Source organism: Narcine bancroftii, chromosome 7 (genome assembly GCF_036971445.1).
Source record: "Narcine bancroftii isolate sNarBan1 chromosome 7, sNarBan1.hap1, whole genome shotgun sequence".
NCBI lineage: Eukaryota > Metazoa > Chordata > Chondrichthyes > Torpediniformes > Narcinidae > Narcine > Narcine bancroftii.
Genome location: NC_091475.1, coordinates 196,100,272 through 196,123,103, shown reverse-complemented (window position 1 = coordinate 196,123,103; position 22,832 = coordinate 196,100,272). Strand labels below are relative to the sequence as shown.

General features: G+C 39.1%; 1 protein-coding gene across 1 annotated transcript in view; it reads right to left on the bottom strand.

The window, feature by feature from the left end:
* Nucleotides 1–22,832, bottom strand: part of gabra5 (gamma-aminobutyric acid type A receptor subunit alpha5) — a 101,005-nt gene that overhangs the window by 5,581 nt on the left and 72,592 nt on the right. The window contains exons 9-10 of the mRNA XM_069892501.1: nucleotides 17,490–17,642; nucleotides 3,250–3,461 (exon numbers count right to left, since the gene is read on the bottom strand). Of these exons, the coding sequence (XP_069748602.1) occupies nucleotides 3,250–3,461; nucleotides 17,490–17,642 (365 nt within the window). The remainder of the gene's footprint in view (nucleotides 1–3,249; nucleotides 3,462–17,489; nucleotides 17,643–22,832) is intronic.

Here is a 22,832-nt window from a genome sequence, read left to right as displayed (position 1 = left end):
TAAAGCAGAAGTGGCAGATGGAATTCAATCCGGAAAAGTGTGAAGTATTGATTCGCAGTGTGGAGGTCCAAGTCCTTAGATGGCACAAACATTACCACACAGGTTAATAGTGTGCTGAAGATGGTGTATGGTGAGTTGCCCTTCACTAATCAGGGGATTGAGTTCAAAAGAATTGAGAAAATGTTGCAGTTCTATAGAACTCTGGTTAGGCCTCACTTAATGTCTCCAATTCGGTTCACCTCTTTATGGGAAGGATGTGGAATCTTTAGAGCAGGAGATTTACCAGGACATTGCCTGAATTATATAACATGTCTTATAATGAAGATTGACTAAGCCAGAGCTTTTGTGACGGAAGATGCAATGTAACTTACTAGAGCTGTACAAGATTATGAGAGGCATAGAGTGGACATCCAGGACCACCTTTTCCACAGGGCAGCCATGGCCAATAGCAGAGGATATCTGTTCAAGGTGAGTGGAGGAAAGTTTAGGGGAGATGTCAGATGTGCAAGTTTTTTTTTAAATACAGGGAGTGATGAGTTCCTAGAACACACTGCCAGGGATGATGGGAGAGGCTGAGACGATAGATTATTTAAAAGGCTTTTAGATAACCACAACAATGTGTGAGAAAATGGAAATTTATGGACTGTGAGGAAGGAAAGGGTTAGATTGATTGTGGAGTAGGTTTACATAAGCCAGCACAACACCATGGGCTGAAGGGCCCTTACTGTGCTGTACTCTTCTCCGTTCTACGCAATGTTAACTCATTTTTTTCTGGTTATGGATATTGCGGACATGTGAAGTATTTTGTTCATTCTCTTTTATTTCATGTTTCTAACAGCTGGTGGTTTGCATCTTACATTGCAATATTTCCCTCTTCTATTCCCATTCAGGTTCTCTTTACACCCCCCCCCCCCCACACACACACACACACACACACAAATCAGCTACATCTTAGGAGCCTTCACCACCCTCTGTCCAGCACCATTACCACACATGTCACATGAACCCTTTAGTCTCTCCAACCCCCTGAGGCCTCTCGCGATTTGATTTTTAACTTTTAGCCACTCTGATAAAAGTTCATTAACTAACGCATTCAATTCGTTTTGCCCTCTACACAAGCTACCTCACCTCATTCACTTACCCAGCAGTTTAGTTTTACGGAATCTGCACATTTACTGCTTTTTGGCCATTGTTTATTTACTTTATCATCATTTATGGGAATTTGCTGAATACAAAGGTTTTATTGATCATTTTTAAACCAATAGGATCTTTAATCCATTGGCTTTGTTGCACTTGGAAAATACCTCGAGGTCATGAAAAAACATTGGATAAAAAGAAGAATTTCAGTAAAATAAATCAATTTCATCTTGTTTTTTTTTTAAATCCCAATTCGTTTTATGTTGCCACAGTCAGCATTTATTTCAATTGTTTAATTCTGTCGGCTAACTATCATTAAATAAAGAGTGTAAATCCACAGGAATCAGATTTTAGGGAAGTTCCACATAACAAAATATTTTAATTTCCCCATGTATGTGTCACCTAATTCAGATGAATAAGCTTACTGTGAATGTAATATTTGAAGATGATTTTGGGAGATAAATTGGTAAAATTAGAGCAGGTTACATACATACACACATTTTAAAACAGATCTTATTTGAAATACTGAAGAATTCATATTCAGTGACTTTACAGAAACTATGGAGAATGCTATGCACATTTCACAAGTAGGTGCTAATTGAAATGACATCATAAAATTAATGGACTAGAGACAGTACTTGTCTTGAACATTTTCACAAGACTTCTGACCTCTCTGCAAAGTGCTCACTCAAAGGTCACTCCTGGGTTCTTGTTCACCTAAAAACAACAGATGAGAGCAGAAGACTGACTCCTATTGTTTGCTGGAGAAGGAGGGGGGTTTTGAAAATGAGAGGGAGAAGGACATGTGGTTCGGAGTTGGAATCTGAAATGGAAAGACAGTCACAGCTGAAACAAGCAGGAGAAGCTGGTTGGAACTGAAACAGAAGCTCCAGAGTGGCAGATGGCTGGAAGTGCTATATGTCTGATGTTTCTTTTGGAATAACGGGAACCGAAAGGAACTCTGTAGTAGCCTGAAAGAAAGAGGGTATCATCTGGAGAACCCTGATGCGGCAAGTTTCATCAGCAAGACATTAAGGTGACTAATGGTCGTACCTCAATTATGGAAATCCTGGAACAACAAATCTCTCTCTGCAAACCTCCAAAGAACCTTCCTGAGCAGTAAACATTTACCTTTCAAGCACCAAAGCCTGGTGAACTTTATACATGTTAAATTCTGTGCACAGTATAAGAATTGCCTGCAACCAGTGAACTTGGAAGAATGAGAAGTGAGATTGATCTGTGAACCAAATAACTTTTCTTAAATTTACACACCATTACATACATGTGCGCTTAGAATTAGAAGGGGGTTAAGTTAATAGAGATAAGTTAAAATTTGATTCTGTTTTCATGTTTAAAGATAATTAAAAAACAACTTTTGTTTAAGTAACTTCTTGTCTTGGTGAATGTCTATTTCTGCTTGATTTTGGGGTCCTTTGGGCTCATAACACTTACCCAGAATACTCACGCTCATTGGTCAACCTTTCCCAGACAGTGACAGCTGGTGGAGCCTGGTAGCAGAGTACAATTTGAATGGAGAGGAGTAGCAACAAGTACTGGGTAATTTACATTTTATTACATTGTGTTACTGAAATATTTTCACGGTTTTCATGTCATCTGGTGCTTTATTTTTGTTCTCAAAAAAATTATTAATATTTAACATTTTATGGCTTTTGAAACATTTTAGATTATCGGGATCGTTCATAAACATTCAGAGGATTGTGTCAAATGACAGCTCATTAAGCTGTGCCATGTCTTACCTGGTAGTCAAAGTCTGGTATCTGAATTGTGGTCCCCAGACTAAGCTACCAAGAGTTCCTTGCCATCTTGGTGATGGAATTTCATGATGGCAATTCCGCCAAAGGCAAGTTCATACTTACTGTGTAGGTCAGCGACAAGGTGGGTGGGTGCTGCTAGCACGAATCCTGAGCCATGGTATTTCTTTCTCCCTGTCTGATCCTGTCGTACCAGCCATGACTTTATGCATGTTCTTGCACTATCTGAGAATTTCACCCTACTTCACCTTTCATTAACATTTCTTGCACCCAGACCTCTGCTTTGGAGCCTATGATTGCTTTATTTTACGTGTACTAATTGCATATTGAAGATTATTACCTTAGATTGAAAAGCTTCCATTGCTTTTTTCCCGTCCCACGCCCAACTTCGTTTGGTGAAGTAATTGACTGTTGCAAACTCTATGAGAGCGGAAAAGACAAATGCATAACACACAGCTATGAACCAGTCCATTGCAGTGGCATAAGCTACTTTGGGCAATGAGTTCCTTGCACTGATGCTCAATGTTGTCATTGTCAACACAGTGGTTACACCTGTAAAAAAAAAAATCATGAGGAACATCAACCAACAAGAACTTGCAACTTGTATTTCTACAAAATCTTTTCAAGCTAACAAAATGTTTCCATTTTCTTTCCCCAACTAAACTTTTCGGGCTATTCAGAGTGGCAATATCAGACCAAATTCAATCCTGAAAAATATAAAGGTCTTGAATCACAATTCATAGCACAATATATAAGTAAATTTGAACATGTTTTATGATACCTTATTGAGAATTATTAACACTGGTGAAATATTCTCCTTGAACAGTGATTTTCTTTTGAGGAAGTTCTATCTCTTCCTCTGAGGGCAGAGAGAGCTCAGTTCAAGTCAGCTTCGTACCTCACCTATATTTGGGAGGCATTCGATATCAGGATATTTCGGAGGCCAACCAATGATCTCCTTCTCTGATTTACTGCAATGCATTCCAGTGTGAGCTTTCATGAAGCAATAAAGAATGGAAACAGCCTAACTTTTCTCTCCTCACTTATGGTGTGCAAATGTAAAATATTGATGTTGTGATTGAATGCACAACGTTCCTTCTTGCTACAGGTCAGCATTTCACTGAATTAACTCACTGAATCATCAGAAAATAGCTTGAAAATATTGATTATTGAAATGTAGCCTCAGATCCTCATTTAATATACGAGGACATTGCATTTGCTCGACAGTATTGATTTATCTGTAGGAGAATGTAAGTTTTAAAGAAGTAACCAAAATAATATAGTGGAGAACATTGCATAGTATGTTTTGATAATTCAGCAAGATTAAAGCTGATTATGAAGAACAACAATAACTCCATATTTGGCTAAGATAGGGGAGGACTGTTGACCATTGGGCAAGGGACACGACCCAATATAACAAATCGTAAGAAATATCTTGGGAAACGTATTTGTATGGAAAAGTATATTCATATGTCCTGGAAAACTGGAAATATGTCTGTATAATTATGCAACTTGTGAGCCACGCAGCAGGCTCCCTTGTAGTGGGATCAGCTGCAGTGCCTCTTTCTTTAAGGGTGTTCCTACGCTTTGCAAAGCAAAAATAAAGTGCTTGGTAGCTGTATTTGTGTTTGTTTGCCAAGTGTTCGCAAGTCCACTTCAACATGCATAAAGTATTACTTTAGGATTTAGGGGAGAAGTCAGATGTGTGTGTTTATTTTCTTTTACACACGGAGTGGCACGTTCCTGGAACGCACTGTCAGGAATGGTGGTGTGGCCGAGACAACAGACTCTTTGAAAGTCTCTTGGATGGGTACATTGATGGATGAAAAAAATGGCAAGTTAAGGACAGTAAGGGAGGGAAGGGTCAAATGGTTTGCCCAATAGGTTTATGCTAGTCCACACAACCTTATGGAATGATGAGACCTTCAGCACAGAATCCTCCAGTCCACCCACACCATGCTAACTATCAAGTTCCCACTTACTAGCCTCTGAACTTTGATAATTCACATGCCCATCCAGATACTTCTTCTGCTTGATGGGAGTATTTATCTCCATCACTTTCACACTCAGTGACCCTCTGGATAAGATATTTTTCCCTCAGATTCCCTCTAAATTTCTGACCCCCCCCTGGTCTTAGAGACCACTCCTGTCCAAAAAGACTTTCTTCTCTCTGCCCATTCCATGCCTCCCATAATTTGGTAGCTCTGCCATTTGAACATAAGAAATAGGAGCAGGGGTCGGCCATCTGGATGTGGATCCTGCTTGGCCATTCAATGAGATCATGGCTGATCTGATGATAGACTTATCTCCACCTACCTCCCTTTCCCCAAAACCCTTAATTCCCCTTCTATGTAAAAATCTATCCAACCTCGTCTTAAATAGAACAGGTACCGCCTTTATTAGGAATCCTGAAGGGGGAGGAGTTACAGTATCAAGGGCACAGTGTTCCGCCACAATCCCCAAATACTACTCGTCCCCATCAATGCAAACACTCACCTCGATCTTAATTAGGCCTTGCATAATTTTATATAATTTTCCAAGGAAAATAATCCCAGTCTCCCTGGTCTCTCCGCATACTGAAAAGTTCTGATAGACTGCTGGTGTTAGTAATACTGAAAATAATTTGAGTCAGAACAGCATTTATTCTGTTTCCACCATATCAGTTCCTTCTTTTTTTTTATCCTTTAGTTGTAAAACAACTCCAATTCTTATAAGGGAATGATTTATTAAAGGGCATTTGCTTTATGTAAGGGATGCCAAGGGGTAAGATTCACAATGCAATTTTGAAATCATAACTCAAGATTCATTAAAATCAATTAAAAGTTATTGGCTTTGATGTTGCCCACACTGCAGAGGTTTCAGGCTAAAGTGAAATTATTCCAATCTTAAAGTTTACATTCCTGGAATGACATTCATTTGTTTTTTGCATTAATAAAACATCTTTAACATTGTAAGATGTCCCAAAGTATTTCAATATCCAATTACTTAGTGAAGAATAACATATCAAATATAAATTTATTTCAGGAACGTCCACGGGCAAGAGATGGGGGCATCTTTGTCAATAAGTACAATATATATTTAATTTTTAATTCCTTTTTTAATTTTAAATTTAATTTTTTTTAACCAAATTTAAACATTCAGTACGGATACAGGCCATTTTGACCAACGAGTCCATGCCACTCAATTTACACACAATTAACATTCTACCCCCGGTACGTTTCAAACAGTGGTAGGAAACCAGAGCCCCTGGGGAAAACCCATACAGACACAGGGAGAATGTATAAGCTCCTTACAGATAGCGCGGGATTTAAACCCTAGTCCAATCTCTGGTCCTGTAAAGATGTCGCGCTATCTGCTACGCCAACCATACCGCCCTATTGAGGATTGATGCAACAGCATTTATTGCTTAATCAGCCACTCAGAAGCCCAGCCCCACCATTCAATAATACCATGGCTAATTTTTAATGCATTGCCATTTTCCTGTACTAACGCCATGTTCTCGACTTGCTTATCAAAAACCTCTCGTGATTCTGTCCTGAGTTTTCTGAGTCTCCACAACCTCTTGGGTGGAGAATTCCAAAGATTCATGATGTTCTGGGGGAAACAATTTCTTCCCTCTCTGTCCTGAATGAGTGACCCTTACTTTGGACAGCAGTGGCAGAGCAGATTTCACTTTTGTAATGCTCCAGTGATGCTCCAAGAAAGAAATCGTCTTTCATTCTTCTAAATGCAAGAGAATATAGGCTTATTTTGCTTAATCTCACCTCGTATGGCAAACTTGGCATCCAATGAACCAGAATAATAGACTTTTGTTACTCTATTTCTATTGCTATTCAAATAGAGAGAGAAGACCGACACGCAATATTCTATTGCGATCTCACTAAGACCCAACATTAGTGAAACGAAACACTTCTTAACTCCTAGACTGAAGTAATCATCCAATAAAAGTTAATGTGCTATTTGCGTTCCTAATTACTGGTACCTCCATGTTAACTTTCAGTGATTCATTTGCAAGGATACCCAACTTCCCACAATACATTTTTACAAAGTGATGGGAGGAAAGTTTAGGGGAGACATCAGGGGTATTTTTTTTAATTTTTTACACAGATGGAGGGTTGTGGGTGCCTGGCCTGCCGTGTCGGGGATGGTGATGGTGGGTGAAAAATTCGGAGTATTTAGGAGACTCTTAGTCAGGCACACAGATAACAGGAAAATAGAGGGTTCTGAGGTAGGGAGGACTGAGCTTTTTTGTAGGAATATACAAGTCAACACAATATTGAGAGCTGAAAAGCCTGTATTATGCTGTAGTGTTCTATGCTCCATGTTCCAATAGACATTGTTGTCTGGAATAATTAGCCAATGAATATTTCTGTTGAGAACCTGTTGCTTCAAACCTTGAAAGAACCCTGAATATTTGCCTTGCATATCTCTTAGCTAGAAAAGAGTTTTGTTAGCATTTTCTTGCATGAAGAGAGATTGGAAAGAGAGGCCCACAGATGGAGGGATGGTGGGAAGGTTGGAGCATGAGCTAGAAAAGGAAAGAGGCATTGCAAATCATCAATAGGGGATTAGAGTTCTGTTGAGTTGAGATTAGAGGAGAGGGTCAGTGTGGAAAATGAGGTGCTGCCAACCAGTTGAATTTTGTTATGAGGATTGGGGCAAAGAAGTGTTGGTCTCGTCATCAGAATAGGTTAATAGAATGAAGAATAATTTTTGCCAAGGTGTGTATTTGGCAGTGTTGTTTGGAACCTGACAGGGTCACATTTGCAACAAAGCAAATCTCCCAGGTGATTTGTGGACTGTTCTCTCCACAGGCCAAATTAGAGTAGCCATTACAAAAGGAGGACATGGTCATATATATATATATTATATATAATACACACACACACACACACACACACACACACACACACACACACACACACACACACACACACAGAGAGTTTGCATTGGTTGTTTTTGCAATACGGTTTAAATTTTATTTTAAAAATATATATATTTTTAAATGCACTGTGTATATATATATCTATGACCATTTTTGGAAATGGCCACCCTAGGCCAAATGTCTGTGATGAAAAATCATGGAAGATACAAGAAGGCGCGTGTTGAAGACATGAACAAATTATTCTCTCCCTTACCCTTCCCTAATTAGTTTGGGTGCCCATAGAAGCTTATTGCAAAAGGATTTACTGAGCTGTTCCTGAACAAATTTTATAGCAATTTTTAATATTAATAAATTAATCATAAACACTCCATTAGGGTCAGCGGTAGGGATGTAACATCCTATCCCAGTACTTTGTCGCCTTCTGCCTAATCATGTCTCCCAGACAGGGAAGCTAGCTGATAAAATTAAATTTGGCAAACCTTACAGGCTGTTGCAATCAAATCAAAATGTTGGCCTTCCCCAAAAAAAATTCAATATTCACCACTGACAAGCAGATTGTCCAAACAAAAACCACAGTTCGTGTGAGATTTTTAAAACTAAACAAACGTGGTTCCATTTTAACCCCTGCAGTGTTGGTGGAAGGATGTGGCAGTAGGAGCTGATGCCAGGAAATATCACTACACACAAATGTTTGGGAAAGCTGGAATCTCCTCCCAAGAATGTTACTAACAAGCCATTTTCAGCCCACGAGTCCGTGCTGCCCAATGTACACCCAATTAACCTACAGCCTCAGTATTTGTTAAACAGAGGGAGGAAACCGGAGCCCCTGAGGAAAACCCACGCAGACACGGGGAGAACGTACAAACTCTGTACAGTCAGCGCAGGATTCAAACCCCAGTTCCGATCGCTGGCGCTGTAAAAGCGTTGCACTAACTGCTACGCCAGCCGTGGCGCCCCTATTGTTTTGTCACAAAATACAATCAAAACTGGGTAGAGAGCATTATGTCGGGCAAAGGTGCGAGAATAATCAACCACTACATGTGATTAATTAAGGAATCAGCCCTGGTCTAACAGCGGTATAAGGAAGGAGGAGAATAGAGCACATGTTCGCGTGATTTTATTCAAGCAAGAAAAATAAGAAGTAGCTGGGTGCTATGCTGGTCGTTGGGATTCCAAATGAGTAACGCAACTACTGTTCTGCCATTGTTGGCAACAATGGTGCCTAGTTAACAATTTTACCCAGGGCCATCCAGCATGGGAAAATGACAGAAAAGGGGATCCCAGTGAATACATTAGCTTTTAGTTTTCCTTTATAAACTTAAATGGGGAAAACAGCCAAGCGTTTGTATCTGACTTCTCTCTCTGAGTTTATAACTCTGCCCCTGTTTTTAACTGATGTACTATGTATGGATTGACTTGCTGGACCACTTACAAAACAAATTTCTCACTTTACCTTGTGATGATAAACTTGAACATGCACTGAAAATATATGAGCAATCTCACCCAGTTTCCCTCTGATCGTTGGTCTTTGGTGCAGATCTATACATTATTCTTAGCGTCAGCTTTACAACATGAAAGTGGGTCCTTCAACCAATTTGTCCTTGCTTACCAAGTTGTTCACCTAAGTTAGTCCCATTTTCCTGCATTTGACCCACATCCCTCTTTAGATGAGAAGTACAAAATAGTTAGATCTAGTAGCAAATAAGATAAATAGCAGACAAGCATAATACTATTGGGACTACATTTATTTTTCCAGTTCTAATAATATTTAAGGATGTGAGCTTTGTAGACTGTGGCATTTACCCAAATGATTGCACATTTCTCCAAAGGACAGCCTGAATATTAATAAAGATCTGAATGTTGAGTCTCTCGGTTTGCAGAATATTACTTGACTTAAGGCTCAATTGGCAGCATCAATAAAGAATACGATCTTAGGTTTATATTGGAGGGTTGATAAGGAGGACTGTAAGACATCGTCAAGTCGGATTGAGCGGGGTACTTTTACCTCAATTAAGTGGGTTTAAATCCATCTAAATTCCCTTGCGGTTATTGACAATAAGAAAACAAAAGTCAAAATGCAAGCATTATTTCCCAAAACACTCACCTGAGATTGGAGCCTAAAGCAAATTTGGAGAAAACTTAATTAATATATCCGAATGTTAATGACTAAGTTTACAATGGCATTAAACATGAAATTGAGAGGAACTTTGCTTTGCATCTATCCTCTGGTAGATATAATTTGGTGGTGACACATCAGGGAAATCTTTCTCCCTGCTAGCAATTTTCTGATTTCTATTCAGCTCAGAACCATTTAATCTTTTTCTGATATCTATATTGTTATTATATTGAAATATGTGCTTGAGATATTTTGTTCTGTTAGTAGATCTAAGAGGGATCTAATGGTATTTTCACAAAAAAAATACTGAATATTTGTTTAAATGCAAAGTTATACCTACAGGCATTGTCAGCCCACAAGCCCATGCTGCCCCAATTACACCCAATTGAACTCCAGCCCCCAGTACATTTTTAAATGGTGGGAGGAAACCGGAGCAACCGAAGGAAACCCATGGAGAGACAGGGAGAACATGCAAACTCTTTACAGACAGCACCAGATTCAAACCCCAGTCCCGATCGCTGGCACTGTAACAACATTTCACTAACTACTCAGACAAACTTGCTGCCACATTTAATATTTTTTTAGTTATTCTGTTACATTTTTAGTTATTCTGCTAATGCAATTTCCTATTCATTTGACAAAATAAAGTACTTCAGAAAAATGGTTTGAACAATGATGTATGTGGTGCTTTCAATTTTCCTAAAAGGCCCAGTACTTCTGAAATAAGATAATGATTAATCTTAGGGTGAACTCTGAAAGTGAGGCAATGCACATCTCTAGGGACTTTTACACATCCACTGAACAGCAGAAAATTTCTGCTCCGGTGGAAGTGTAAAAATGTCAGGGCGGAATTTTTAATGCAAATTTCATCCCATAATTTTTCCACTTACCCCGTTACACGTTTTGACGGAGCGGCTACAGTGTAAAGTGTCCACAGCCACTCCGTAAAAAACAGGCCTAATGAATACGGCGTTCCCCTCCGACAAACTTCGCAACTCAGGAAGGGCCCCTGTGTAAATGACCACATCGTGAAACACCGGTGGTAAGTCTGATAGTTTTTTTCCAGAATAATTCAAAAGTTTTTGTGCAAAAATGCCACCTGATATGATAGGATTTCTAAGAGAACTGACACTCCAAAAGAAATTCTCTATTCTACCACTTAGCAAGTAGAAATCAATGCATTGACCATCAAGTGTTAACCTGTTGATGTTTATCTCTGTACTCAGGAAGGCAAGTAAATCGACAACAGTCAAGCACTTGGCTGCCTTCCATCAAATTAAATGAGTTTTGGACTTTATTGAAAAAAATGGCACCAAGAAAGACATTAATGATGAAAAAGCTAAAGTTTTGAAAAAGGTTCAGTATTTAATTAAAATTAAACTATTTGTATTTATCCATTTCACACAAACATCTTTTCAATTACCACAAGCCTTTCTAATCTCACTCTTCAATATAAGTTATAATTAATGAAAAAAAACAGCATCTTAATTGCTGTTTAAGCAAAGCATTGGTAATGTAGTACTTAAATCTTCTAATTAACCACACATTCCCTGCTTTTTGGTGGGCTGCAAGCCCAGCCTCATTCAAGGCCGATACACCTGATGTCACAACCAGGAGCTACGGTGTCTTGCAGCAGTGCTGGAAAATGAGTGTAAACGCTCTACCTCCCCCTTCATTCTGCTGGCTGTTAGCAACATTTGTCCGGGAAGGTGAGGGTCAAGCCGGAATTGCCACACTCCGGGCGGTTAGGCGGGCACCTGATTGGAAGATGGCAGCAGACTTAGGCCACAGGCTCTACTTCCCAAATGGAATGGTGGAAACCAACCTCAGACCAGACCTTGTGCTGTGGTCGGCTCACTCCATCTGGTTTACATCTTCAAGATTGCAGGGCCCTGGGAGGAGGCAGTGGAGGAGTCCTATGAGTTCAAGAAACTGAGGTACGCTGAGCTTGCCGCTGATGTGACGGGAAGGCAAGGGTCAGACTGGTTGAAGTAGGCGGGAGAGGATTTGTAGCCACAGAGACATCTAGGCTACTGCAGGAGTTGGGAGTGCAAGGAAAGACACACTGACAAGCAGTCAAAGATCTCTCCAGAACTGCTGAAATGGGTAGTTAGTGGCTCTGGATGAGGAGAAAGGATTCTATCTGGGACTCCCCAGTGAGTGAATAGCATCTAGGGAATGAGCCCAGGTCGCTGGGATTCACTGCCGAACCCTCCGGAGATATCGTGGGCCTATCAGTGAAACACTGAGGATGGAGGGCGCCCACTTAATACCCAGAAGATGCCACCACTCACTTGGCTACTCCGCAGAATCCAGGCAGCAAGTCTCAGGAGTGCATTAAGGGATATTAACATCTAGTCCTACATGACATACCTGCACCTTGAAATTTAATGCTTAGTAACAAACTATAAAAAGATCATTTATGTTTAGATTTCTCCCTTTAATATTGGGATTTTAGCGCTTCCTGTCAGTTTATGATTTTGCTATAATTTTACTACTTATGTTAAAATCCCTGGCAATTTTCTCCAGTTGATCAGGTTAATACCTTTCATTTAATGTGTCCCACAAGTACACCAATAATGCTGGAGATTCCTCTGTCATCTTGAAGGAAGGAATATATTTTCTCTCCACATGAGCCACCCTCCATCTTGCTGCTGTGTAGTTGTGACAATGCCATCCGACCCATGACCTCTTATCTGTTAGCTTATTCTCGTCCCCTGCCCCTTCCTTCATTATTCCTCTCCTCTCCTCTTCCACCTTCTTTTTTATTCAGGACCCTGCTTATACTTGACAAAGAGCCCTGGAGTCCGAAGGTGGCCATTCCAAAGGAGGACATGGCCATAGGTTACTAGTGTGTTGCAGTATCATTTAATTTAAACAGCATTGCAAAAAAAACAACAAATGAAAACACACTTTGTGTGTGTGTTTTATGGTAATATATGGTAACCTATGACCATGTCCTCTTTTGGAATGGCCACAGGACCAAAGTGTTGGCTTCCCTTTATTTCCTATGGATGTTGCATGATCTGCTAAGTTTCTCCAGCAATAAAGCATGAAGACGTCATGGTAGAAGTAAAAACACAATTCAAAGATAAAGATACAGAACCAACATTTTGGGCTAAAGCCCTTCACAAGGTATTTCAGTTTCTCCAGCACCCTTCTGTAGTACATTGGCAGACTTTCTTGTTTAACTCCATCCAACACCTCAATGGAGTCATTAAATTAGGTTTTAGATGCCTAAAATTTAAACTAGTCTTTTGGCCCACCTACTACATGCCCATCAGCCACATCCATCTATTCAAAATTGTCTTTTGGCCCACCTACTATATGCCCATTGCCACCTCTTGGTGTATAGAAGTGTTCTATAATATCGTGTTTCACGTGTTCATCTAGTTATTTTTGGATTGCTGTCATGTGCCTAGCTCCACCACCTTCTTAGGCAGTGCATTCCAAATTGCGACTACCCGCCAGATGAAGGAAAGCCTTAATTCCCCTCTCACTCTTTATACCTCACAGAAAACCATGCCTGGTGGTTTTACACATTTCTCTCATGGGGAAAGGTTTCTCACTATCTACTCTATTTATTCCCCTCATAATACCCAGAACTACACACAAAACACCAGCTGTGAGCTATCTAAAGTTTTATAAAGTTATATTGTAACTCCATTCTACTCCTCCCTCCCAGCTGTGTCACTGGCATTCCCACCTTCTGTCCAATATTCTATCACCGCATAGTCCCTCCTCAGATTCTTTCCACCCCTCCCTTGGAATACTTGATATCATCTCTTCCTACTTGAGTCTCGATAAAGGTTCCTGACCTGAAACGTTGATTGAACACTTCTACCAATGGATGCAGCCTGACCTGCTGAGTTCCTCTAGCAGCTCATTCGTTGCTTGTAGTCAATGGCCCTGGTAATGAAGGCTAGCATCTTATAAGCCTGGACTGCTGCTTTTAGGGATCTATAGCTGTGTACTCTAAGGTCCCTTTATTCTGCAGTACTTTCTTGGGTTGTACCATTCAAGGTAAATGTTCTACCTGTACTAAATCTCTCAAAATGCCTTACTTCACACTTATCAGATGAAATTCCATCTGCCAGTGCTCTGCTGTATTTATTAACTATTCAATATTGTTCTGTGACCTAACACTTCTCGTTATTGCATGTGGCTGGACAGGGATAGTATTCATATGGCTCTAGTAGAGTAAAAACTTACACAATAGGAATTTCTGCCACACTTCTATAAGAGGGGAAAAAAAGGCATCAGGCAAAGTTCAGAAAATATTTACAACCAATAAAAAAGCATATTTCTTTGAATGTTAAAGTGATAAGGAATAAGGAGCCATGTAATTGCTCCTTTCCATTGTTAAGACTTCCCAGTATGTGAGCTGAGAGCATGTCAATAGGAATTATTGGCACAGGGGTTAAAGGTAAGTGGCATAAATGCATCTGGGACAAATCAGGTGCAAGGCAGCTAATTAGCCCAAACTTTTTATGCTCTTAACAGTTATGCCACCTTTGGTAATGTTGGTGTTTCTAAAGCTGCCCCAGCCAGAACTGCAAATTCAGGATAAAGTGAAGCTATTGGGTTAGTACACGATCATTTTGAACACATCCCAGTGGGGTTGAGTGGGGAAATGAATCAGCTCATGATTAAATATCAGGCCAAATCCGATGGGCTGAATTGCCTACTTCTGCTCCAATGTGTTTTGGTCTTATGGAATGCAATAATGTGAGAAGTTTAGGAACAGAATTCAAATTGCGCGAGTTGTAGAGTTGAAAGGAAACCGAGTTGTATCGAGGAACTGGATCAATACGAGAACATGTGTCCTGTTGCAATGAAAGGAGATAGCACATCGAAGAATGTCAACAATGATCAAAGATCAGTCAGAACCAGCAAAGATCAAGAAAGGTGAATGCTGACCAGACCCGGAAAAATGCAATAAAATATTGTGTCTGCGAGGATGTAAATTGATAGCAGATAGTAAAAGGTGGGCATGCTTACTTATCAAGCTAATTGCAGCAAGCCTCATGAATAGGGGTGATCTTCCCGATTCAGTCTTAATTCTGAGTCCCGTTGTAAGTAGAAGCCTTGTATTTTCTCATGGGTAGAGCAAGAAATTGAAAGTTCAGTCACATTAGACCAATGGTCTTTTTCAGTGATGAGTCCAGAGTATAATTGAAAATCCTGATAGTTCTCTTGTGAAGAGTAAAACATGAAGTCTGCAGATGCTATGATTGAAATAAAAACAAACTGCTGGAGAAACTCAGCAGGTCAAACAGCATCCTTTATATAGCAAAGATAAAGATACATGACCAATATTTCGGGCTTGAGCCCTTCATGAAGGCACGAGCAAAATGTAGGTAGGCATCCGAACATAATGGTGGGGGAGGGGGGAGGCAGGGAGAGGAGCACAAGCCCACAAGATGGCATTAACATCGACCTCTAATTTCTGCTAACTCACTCCCCATTCTCCCTCTCCTCCCCTTCTTTCCTCCAGATCTCAATGCCCCCCCCCTTCTCTCTCCATTCACAGAGCCTTATCCCCTCCCCTGTTTGCTGTTGTGCTGTCCCTCCCTTATCCACCAGTTATCTCCTGCCTGTGAGCCAGGACTCCTACCCCTGCCCGTCCCCCATTTTGTTTGGGCACCTGCCTACATTCCTCTTGCTGGGCTTAAGCCTGAAAAGATGGTTATGTATCTTTATCTTTGTTACATAAAGTACATTATTTCACCTGCTGAGTTTCTCCAGCTTTGTGGTTCTCTTGTGCTATTTGCTTATAAAAATAAAAATAGAAAAACAATCTAGCCAGCAATGCTAGACATGTACATTATTACAGGCGTGTAAATACTTCTCTCTACTGCATTAACAATTTCTCTTCATTTACAAAGATTTATGAGAGATGTAGTTTAAAATTACTCTTCAATGAAGTATGTCCTGCATGAATAGTTTTCCTTTTGTTGCAATTTAACAGCAAATTTAAAATTTAAATTTAATCCACACCCATCCTGCTCCAGCTGCCCACACCCCCCCCTCCTCTCCCCCCCACCTCCTCTCCCCCCCCTCCCCCTTGTAGTTCAAGAGAAGACCTGGAAAATGTGAACTACTTTCTACATGGGAGACATTACCACAAATGTGCTATCGCTACATTTGACCAACTAAGGAAAAGAGTGCTTGAATATTCAGACCTCAAAACTACCACTAAGGTGGAGTGAAACATGAAAGTCTGCAGACTCTGTGATTGTGTTAAAAACATGGAAATGCTGGAGGAACTCAGCAGGTTACACAGGATCCAGAGGAGGTAAAGATATCGTCTTTTATATCTTTATCTCATGTGGAGACTGTGAGACCAGCTGAGTTCGTGTAGCACTTCTGTGTTTTTTCAACCATTAAGATTATGTTTATAACTGGTGGCTCTAATCACTGGTTTCCCAAATGCTTCTGAGTCTTTTTGGCATAAAAAAATACTGTTTTCGCAAAATTCTCCAAGTACACTGGGAGGTTAGGTAAACCAGCACTAGCGACTTCTCCCAGATCAACATACCCAATGCTACATTCGGACAGCTCGATTGGGCAGGCCACATCCTTCACATGCCTCATGCCAGACTCCCAGGCAGACATTATTCTGAGCCTCCCATCATGGATGAGGAAATGAGTCAAGAATAAGCTAAATGCCTCTTAAAAAGATACAATTATTCTTTGAATAATAAAAGCGATCTCAACTCCTGAGGATATCAGTTGTCATTTAGATCAGTGGTTCTCAACCTTTTTCTTTTGTCTCACAGTTGCAGCAGAATCTGCCTGCTCTTAAATTCAATGATTTACAACATTTAATTTGCCTTGATTACACCTTGCACCTGCAAAGCAATCTTCTTTGATTCATGCACAAGCACTCCCACGTACCTCCTGCACAAGAGCATCTTTCACCATTTAAATGTTTTTTTCTTCATCCAAAGTGAATGACCTTGCATTTACCTACATTATGCTCCATAAAATGAGTCATAAATTTTAGAGCATAGGACAGGCCCTTGACTTAACTTCTCCATACCGACCAAGATGTCTATCCAAGCTAGAGCCACGTGCCCGCATTCGTCCGATATTCCTCTAAACTTTTCCTATCCCTGTCTGGATGCCTTTAGAAATTAACAATTATTCCCATCTCTACCACTTCCTCTGGCAAGTCGTTCCATATGGCCACCACTCATTGTGTGTGTTTTTTTTACTGAAATTATGCCATAATTTCTGCAGTGAGCCTCCTTTTGCAAGAATGTTTTACTGAGCTCTTTGTTTAATGGGAAGTTATGTAGATCAATGATGTGATCTTTTATATCCTGGCCATAAAATTATCAATTATTGTGCCTTTTGCAAGTAATGTCACTCTGTTGCAACAATTCTACTTCCATTTCTTGTCTAACGACTAATAGAAGGGTCAAAGAGAAATAATGAATGCAGCAAAAAAAAAGCAAATTACAAAAATAAATCATATTCTCAGCAGAAAATGTGCAAATACTGACAAAATACTGCATGACGGCAAATTTCACATTAAGACTTTAAATCCAGGTGTATCTGAAATGTTACTTACCAAACACTGTTCTGGCTGGGACAGATTCTCTGTTCAACCAGAATGACATCTGGGATAAGATAACAGTCATGATACAGGGGAGATATGTTTGGATGACAAAATAGCCGATTTTTCTCTTCAGATGGAAATGTGCTGTCATTACCACATAATCACCTGCAACAAATAGAGCAAATACAAAAGAGAGAAATCATCAGTGAAGCGGGGAGAAATGGGCTTTTAAGCCCTTTCACGCTTGCACCCCAGTAAATCGGGCTCCCGGGATAGGAATAGGGGTTTGGCTGTTCACACTAGACCACTCCTAACTGGAACACTGAATGCTTTCACACTTGCAAGGGTTTATCCCCGGCATTTGGTCTGTTCTACCTTTAATAGGAAGGGCCTGCAATGCAGTTGCCCATTTCACACTTGCCTGAGATTGTACTAGGAGTTGAGGCCGCCAATCCCTGGCGTGAGATGACGTCATCTGACGCTGGCGTTGAGCAGATTTTGCTTTCACACTTGCCACTTTAAAGGCCGATTGGCGTTCGATTCCTGGGATCACTGGCAAGTGTGAAAGGGGCTATAATTTTGTGAACCATGTTTCACAGGAAGTGGCAACTTTCATTATTCCTTTTATATAAAAATGTGGTTTATTTCCTGCAAACATGTCACAGTCAAATTAATTTCATCAATGCCTGTATCATAGCTACTTCTCCTCTCAAAATGGCTCACAAAATCAAATGTTTGTATTAATTGTGGAGAAATACCACATCAGACAATTTATATTTCTCCAGGAATAAAAGTTCAAACATTGATGAAAACCTAAATGATCTTGATTTGTACAGCTCCAAGTTTTTGTTTGAATTCAAGCAGTTAAAGCTTGAAATTAGCATGAAATTGACTTGGGCACTGAAGTTTACTTTTCATCTGGTCCTGTAAGCAGAGGCAATGTTTTCCTACCATCTTCAACCTTTGAAGTGTCCCTTGTCCTCAAGTGCTCTGCATTGAAATCGCATTAGACAGGCCTTTGAAGTGAACATACACATACAGCACGGTAACAGGCCCTTCCGGCCCATGAGCCCATGTTGCCCAATTATATCCAATTGATCTACATCCCCCATATGTTTTTGGAGGGTGGGAGGAAATCGGAGCAACTGGAGGAAATCCATGCAAACAAGGGGAGAAAGTATAAACACAGCGCCAGGTTCAAACCCGGGTCGCCTAAGCTGTAACAGAGTGTGCCTACCACTTCTCTAACTATGACACCCCATTGTGGCAGCCAAGAAACTCCTCTCAATCTCACCGCTACCATAGGAAAAAAACACAAAAAGCAGAAGCAAGAGTCGGCCATGTGATGCCTGCCCGGTCTTTCAGCTGATCATGACAGAATGTCACCTCGTTCTCATTTATTTAAAATCTAGAGATCAGCAAAAAAGCAGACCCATATGCCCAAATCCTCCCATGTGAGCACATACATCTTTGTATCTTTGTATGCCAGAGAACACAGAGGAAAACCACATGGGCACAGGAAGAACATACAAACTCCTTACAGACAGCGATGAATTCGAACGCGGGTGCTGGCACTGTTATAGCACTATGCTCACTGTTACGCCAACCGTTCCAATTAATTCTGCACTAACCTCATGATTGCAAACATTTTAGCTGCTTGCCACTGGTTCTTCATGCACCACCAGTTGAAAGGTCTCCCTAAAATGTCCTCACAATTTTCCTACCAACCTCCCATTCCTTTCTTAAGGACTTAGAAAAATAATACAGCTTGTAAATAAAATGTTGAAAAAGTGCTGTGGGTCTGTGGAGAGAAAATAATTAAGTTTTGATTACTGAGGAAAGGTACAAGTAAAACAAGATTTAAGATGGAGAGAAAGGGGTGGGAGTGAAGGGAGAGAATAAAAGGGCAGGTCTCACCTCAAAATGTTGATGTATTACCGACTTCGATTCAAAGCCATATTTTATCTTTTACTTCATTGATGACCAGGTGTGTAATTTTGATTAAATGGAAAGATAATACTCCACCTACACATACACAATAGCAAAGTGAATATTATGTCTTGTTTAACTTTAGGAAAAAATTAGCTCTGTTATCAAGGATTCAAATATTGTTTCAAAAGATGTGGGACCTATTTATGGACTATTATCATAAGATTTAATATTGTTCTGGAATTTTGGCACTGTGTTATCCCTCTCCAAGTTGGTATCATTTGATTCATACATATCAACTTTCAACCTTGCTTAGAAGAAGAGGTTTTGAATATTTTGGGTTTTTTTTTTTTGGTTGTTAAATCTTACTTCATTGGTCATGAATGTGCTCGAGATTTCCTTATCATGGGAATATTTGTATTTTTTAAAAATCCAGTAGCACATTGTATAATTCTACTGTTTAATTGGTTACACTGTAAAATATCAATAAAAATATTTTAAAAAGAAAGGGCAGGTTTGCAATATGATGGGGTGGAGAGATGATAGATCAGAGGTGATGGAACTAAGTGAATGATAAAGACAAGTGAAATAACTACAGTTAGATGTTGTTGGAATTGTGGAAATATCAGTAGGAACGGGATAGAGGATTAAAAACCATTATAAATTCTGAAGACATAAAATACAAAGGGCTGGGACTATTTTATCACACAGCTCAATACTGGATCCAGAAAGGTCCAATGTATAAATAACCTTCTCATACAATAAATCTGTATTTAAAAACCGTGTCTGCCTGTCCCGCATCGGACTTGTCAGCCACAAACGAGCCTGCAGCTGACGTGGACTTTTTACCCCCTCCATAAATCTTCGTCCGCGAAGCCAAGCCAAAGAAAGAACAATAAATCTACTAAATTGTAAATCAAAATTTAAAAAAAAAACACAAAATGTTGCAAAGAATGTAAAGTGCTAGAATTAGAGGTCACACAACACCTGTAGAGTTAAAAATGGGATTAACTAATTAAAGGAATTGGTTGACAGATTAAAGGAAATTGATAGGCAATATGTTTTATTCTCAAACCCAGACGTTTAAAAAAAGAGCTGAAAAACAAGCTGAACATGATTTACTGCTGACATACCCGATAGAAAGTCAGCTGTTAAAAAGTGAGTCAGTTCTATATACATGGTGACAAGTCGAGGACGCTTTTGGCTAATCGATTAAAGGCAACTTCTGTTATGAGGCAGATTACCAAAATTTGTAAAAAGGAAGGGGATCATGTGACATAAAGAAATAATGTGTTTAAAGAATTATATTCTGATTTGTACAAACCTGAATTTCTAGACAATACCATTTCCATGGAAAACTTCTTGAGCAAATTAAACATTTCCAAGTTATCTTCCGAGAGTCATACCTTTTTAGACAAACTGTTTGCTACAGAAGAAATTTTCAAAGCTATTGTGTCTCTTCAGTTGGGAAGGGCTCCCGATCCTGATGGCTATCCTGTAGAATTTTTAAAATCTTTTATTCATTTAATAATTCTCTATTTAAACATAGTTCTTTCAGATTCTGTAGGTAAGGGTAGCTTCCCCACATTTTTTTCTGAAACTTCAATTTTTTAAAATCCCCAATAAGAATAAAGATTTGATGGATTGTGCCTCCTACAGGCCCACCTCATTACTGAATGTTGATGCAAAGATACTTTCTAATATGTTAGCTAATAGATTGGAAATTTTTCATCTTTAATCATCTCTAATGACAAGTAAAGCAAGATTTAAGATGGAGAGAAAGGGGTGGGGCTGAATGGAGAGAATAAAAGGACAGGTCTTATTAAAAATTAAAAATCATTATTCACATTTTAATATTTACTATTTATTGAATATTATTTATTCACCATCATCTAAAATGACAGAATGTGTAATTTCCCTGGACACAGAAAATGCTTTTGATAGGGTCAAAAGGCAATATTTGATTGAAACTTTGAGAAGATTTAACTTTGGTCCAGGATTTGTTTTCTGGATTAAATTGATATATAATTCTCCCATAACTTCTGGTCTTACTAATAATCAGTGGTCTGTGATACTAGACAGGGGTGCCCTCTGTCCATTATTGTTTGATTTAGCTTTGGAACTATTGGCTATAGCTTTTTGGGACTCAGAGGACATTATAGGGATTCAGAAAGGGGACAGAGTTCATAAGGTCTCTTGTATGTTGATGATCTGTTACTATACATTTCTGATCCCGAGACATCTGTCCCTACCACGTGGTCCTTATTGTTGCGCTTTAGTTTTTTTCGGGCTATAAATTAAACCTTCACAAGAGTGAGCTATTCCCTTTTAATGCTTCCATGCCTCTTTACAATAGCATCACATTTAAGGTAGTTAATTTTTTTATGTACTTAGATGTTAAAATTATGAAGAATCACAAGAATTTATTTAAGGAACATTTTATCCCCTTTGACTAAATGGTCTCCTCTTTCTATAGCATTAGTTGGTTGATTTAATGCTATTAAAATGAACATTCTTCCCAAGTTACTTTATTTTTTTCAGGCAATCCCGACTTTTAAGCCTAAAACTTTTTTTGATTCTTTGGTTTTTATTATTTCATCTTATATCTGGCCAAGATTGAATAAAATCTTCTTACAAACACCAAAAGGGATGGAGGATTGGCTTTGCCTAATTTTAGATTTTATTATTGGGCTATTAATATTCACTATGTTAATTTTTGGATTCAATATTATGATAAGTTAGATTGCCCTCTATGGGTAACTTTGGAATTGAAATCAAATAAGGAATTTTCTTTAGTATCATTGCTTGGTGCTGCCCTTACTTTTTTTTTAAACCAAGGTTAATAAGATGATAAAGAGACCCATGGTTAAACATACTTTTCGTATATGGTATCAATTTCGCAGATTTTTTGGACAATAATTTCTCTTTATTGATTCTACCTCCCTATGCCCAGTGGATGTGCCAAACTTTAGCTTGTTTAAACTTACAGAAGATTGTGCTATAACCGATATTAAGTTTGATAGAATGAAGCGCCTGTTTATAAATTTTTTCCATGATTCTTAAACCTGTTTTAATATGATATGTTTTATTATTGATTTCCCCTTCATGTTAACTAATTTATGTAATGGAACATCTTCTTGTTTATTATTGAATTTTATTGTTTTAATTCATCCCAACTTCTGATTTCTAATTTTTAATTTTCAAGTTTCGGGGGTTAGATAAAGCAATTTAGTTTAGGATTAGTTAGCAAGTTTAGAATATATATCTTTTCTACTGTTTTTAATTATTTCAACAATAGAGCTGTGGGGAATCATTTACTGTTTGTGACTTATATCCGTTTGATTTATAATTTGCAGCCTCGCATTCTATATATTTTTTTGTGTGTGTGTGTGCTTAAACTTAATATAAAGATTGGAAAATAAATGG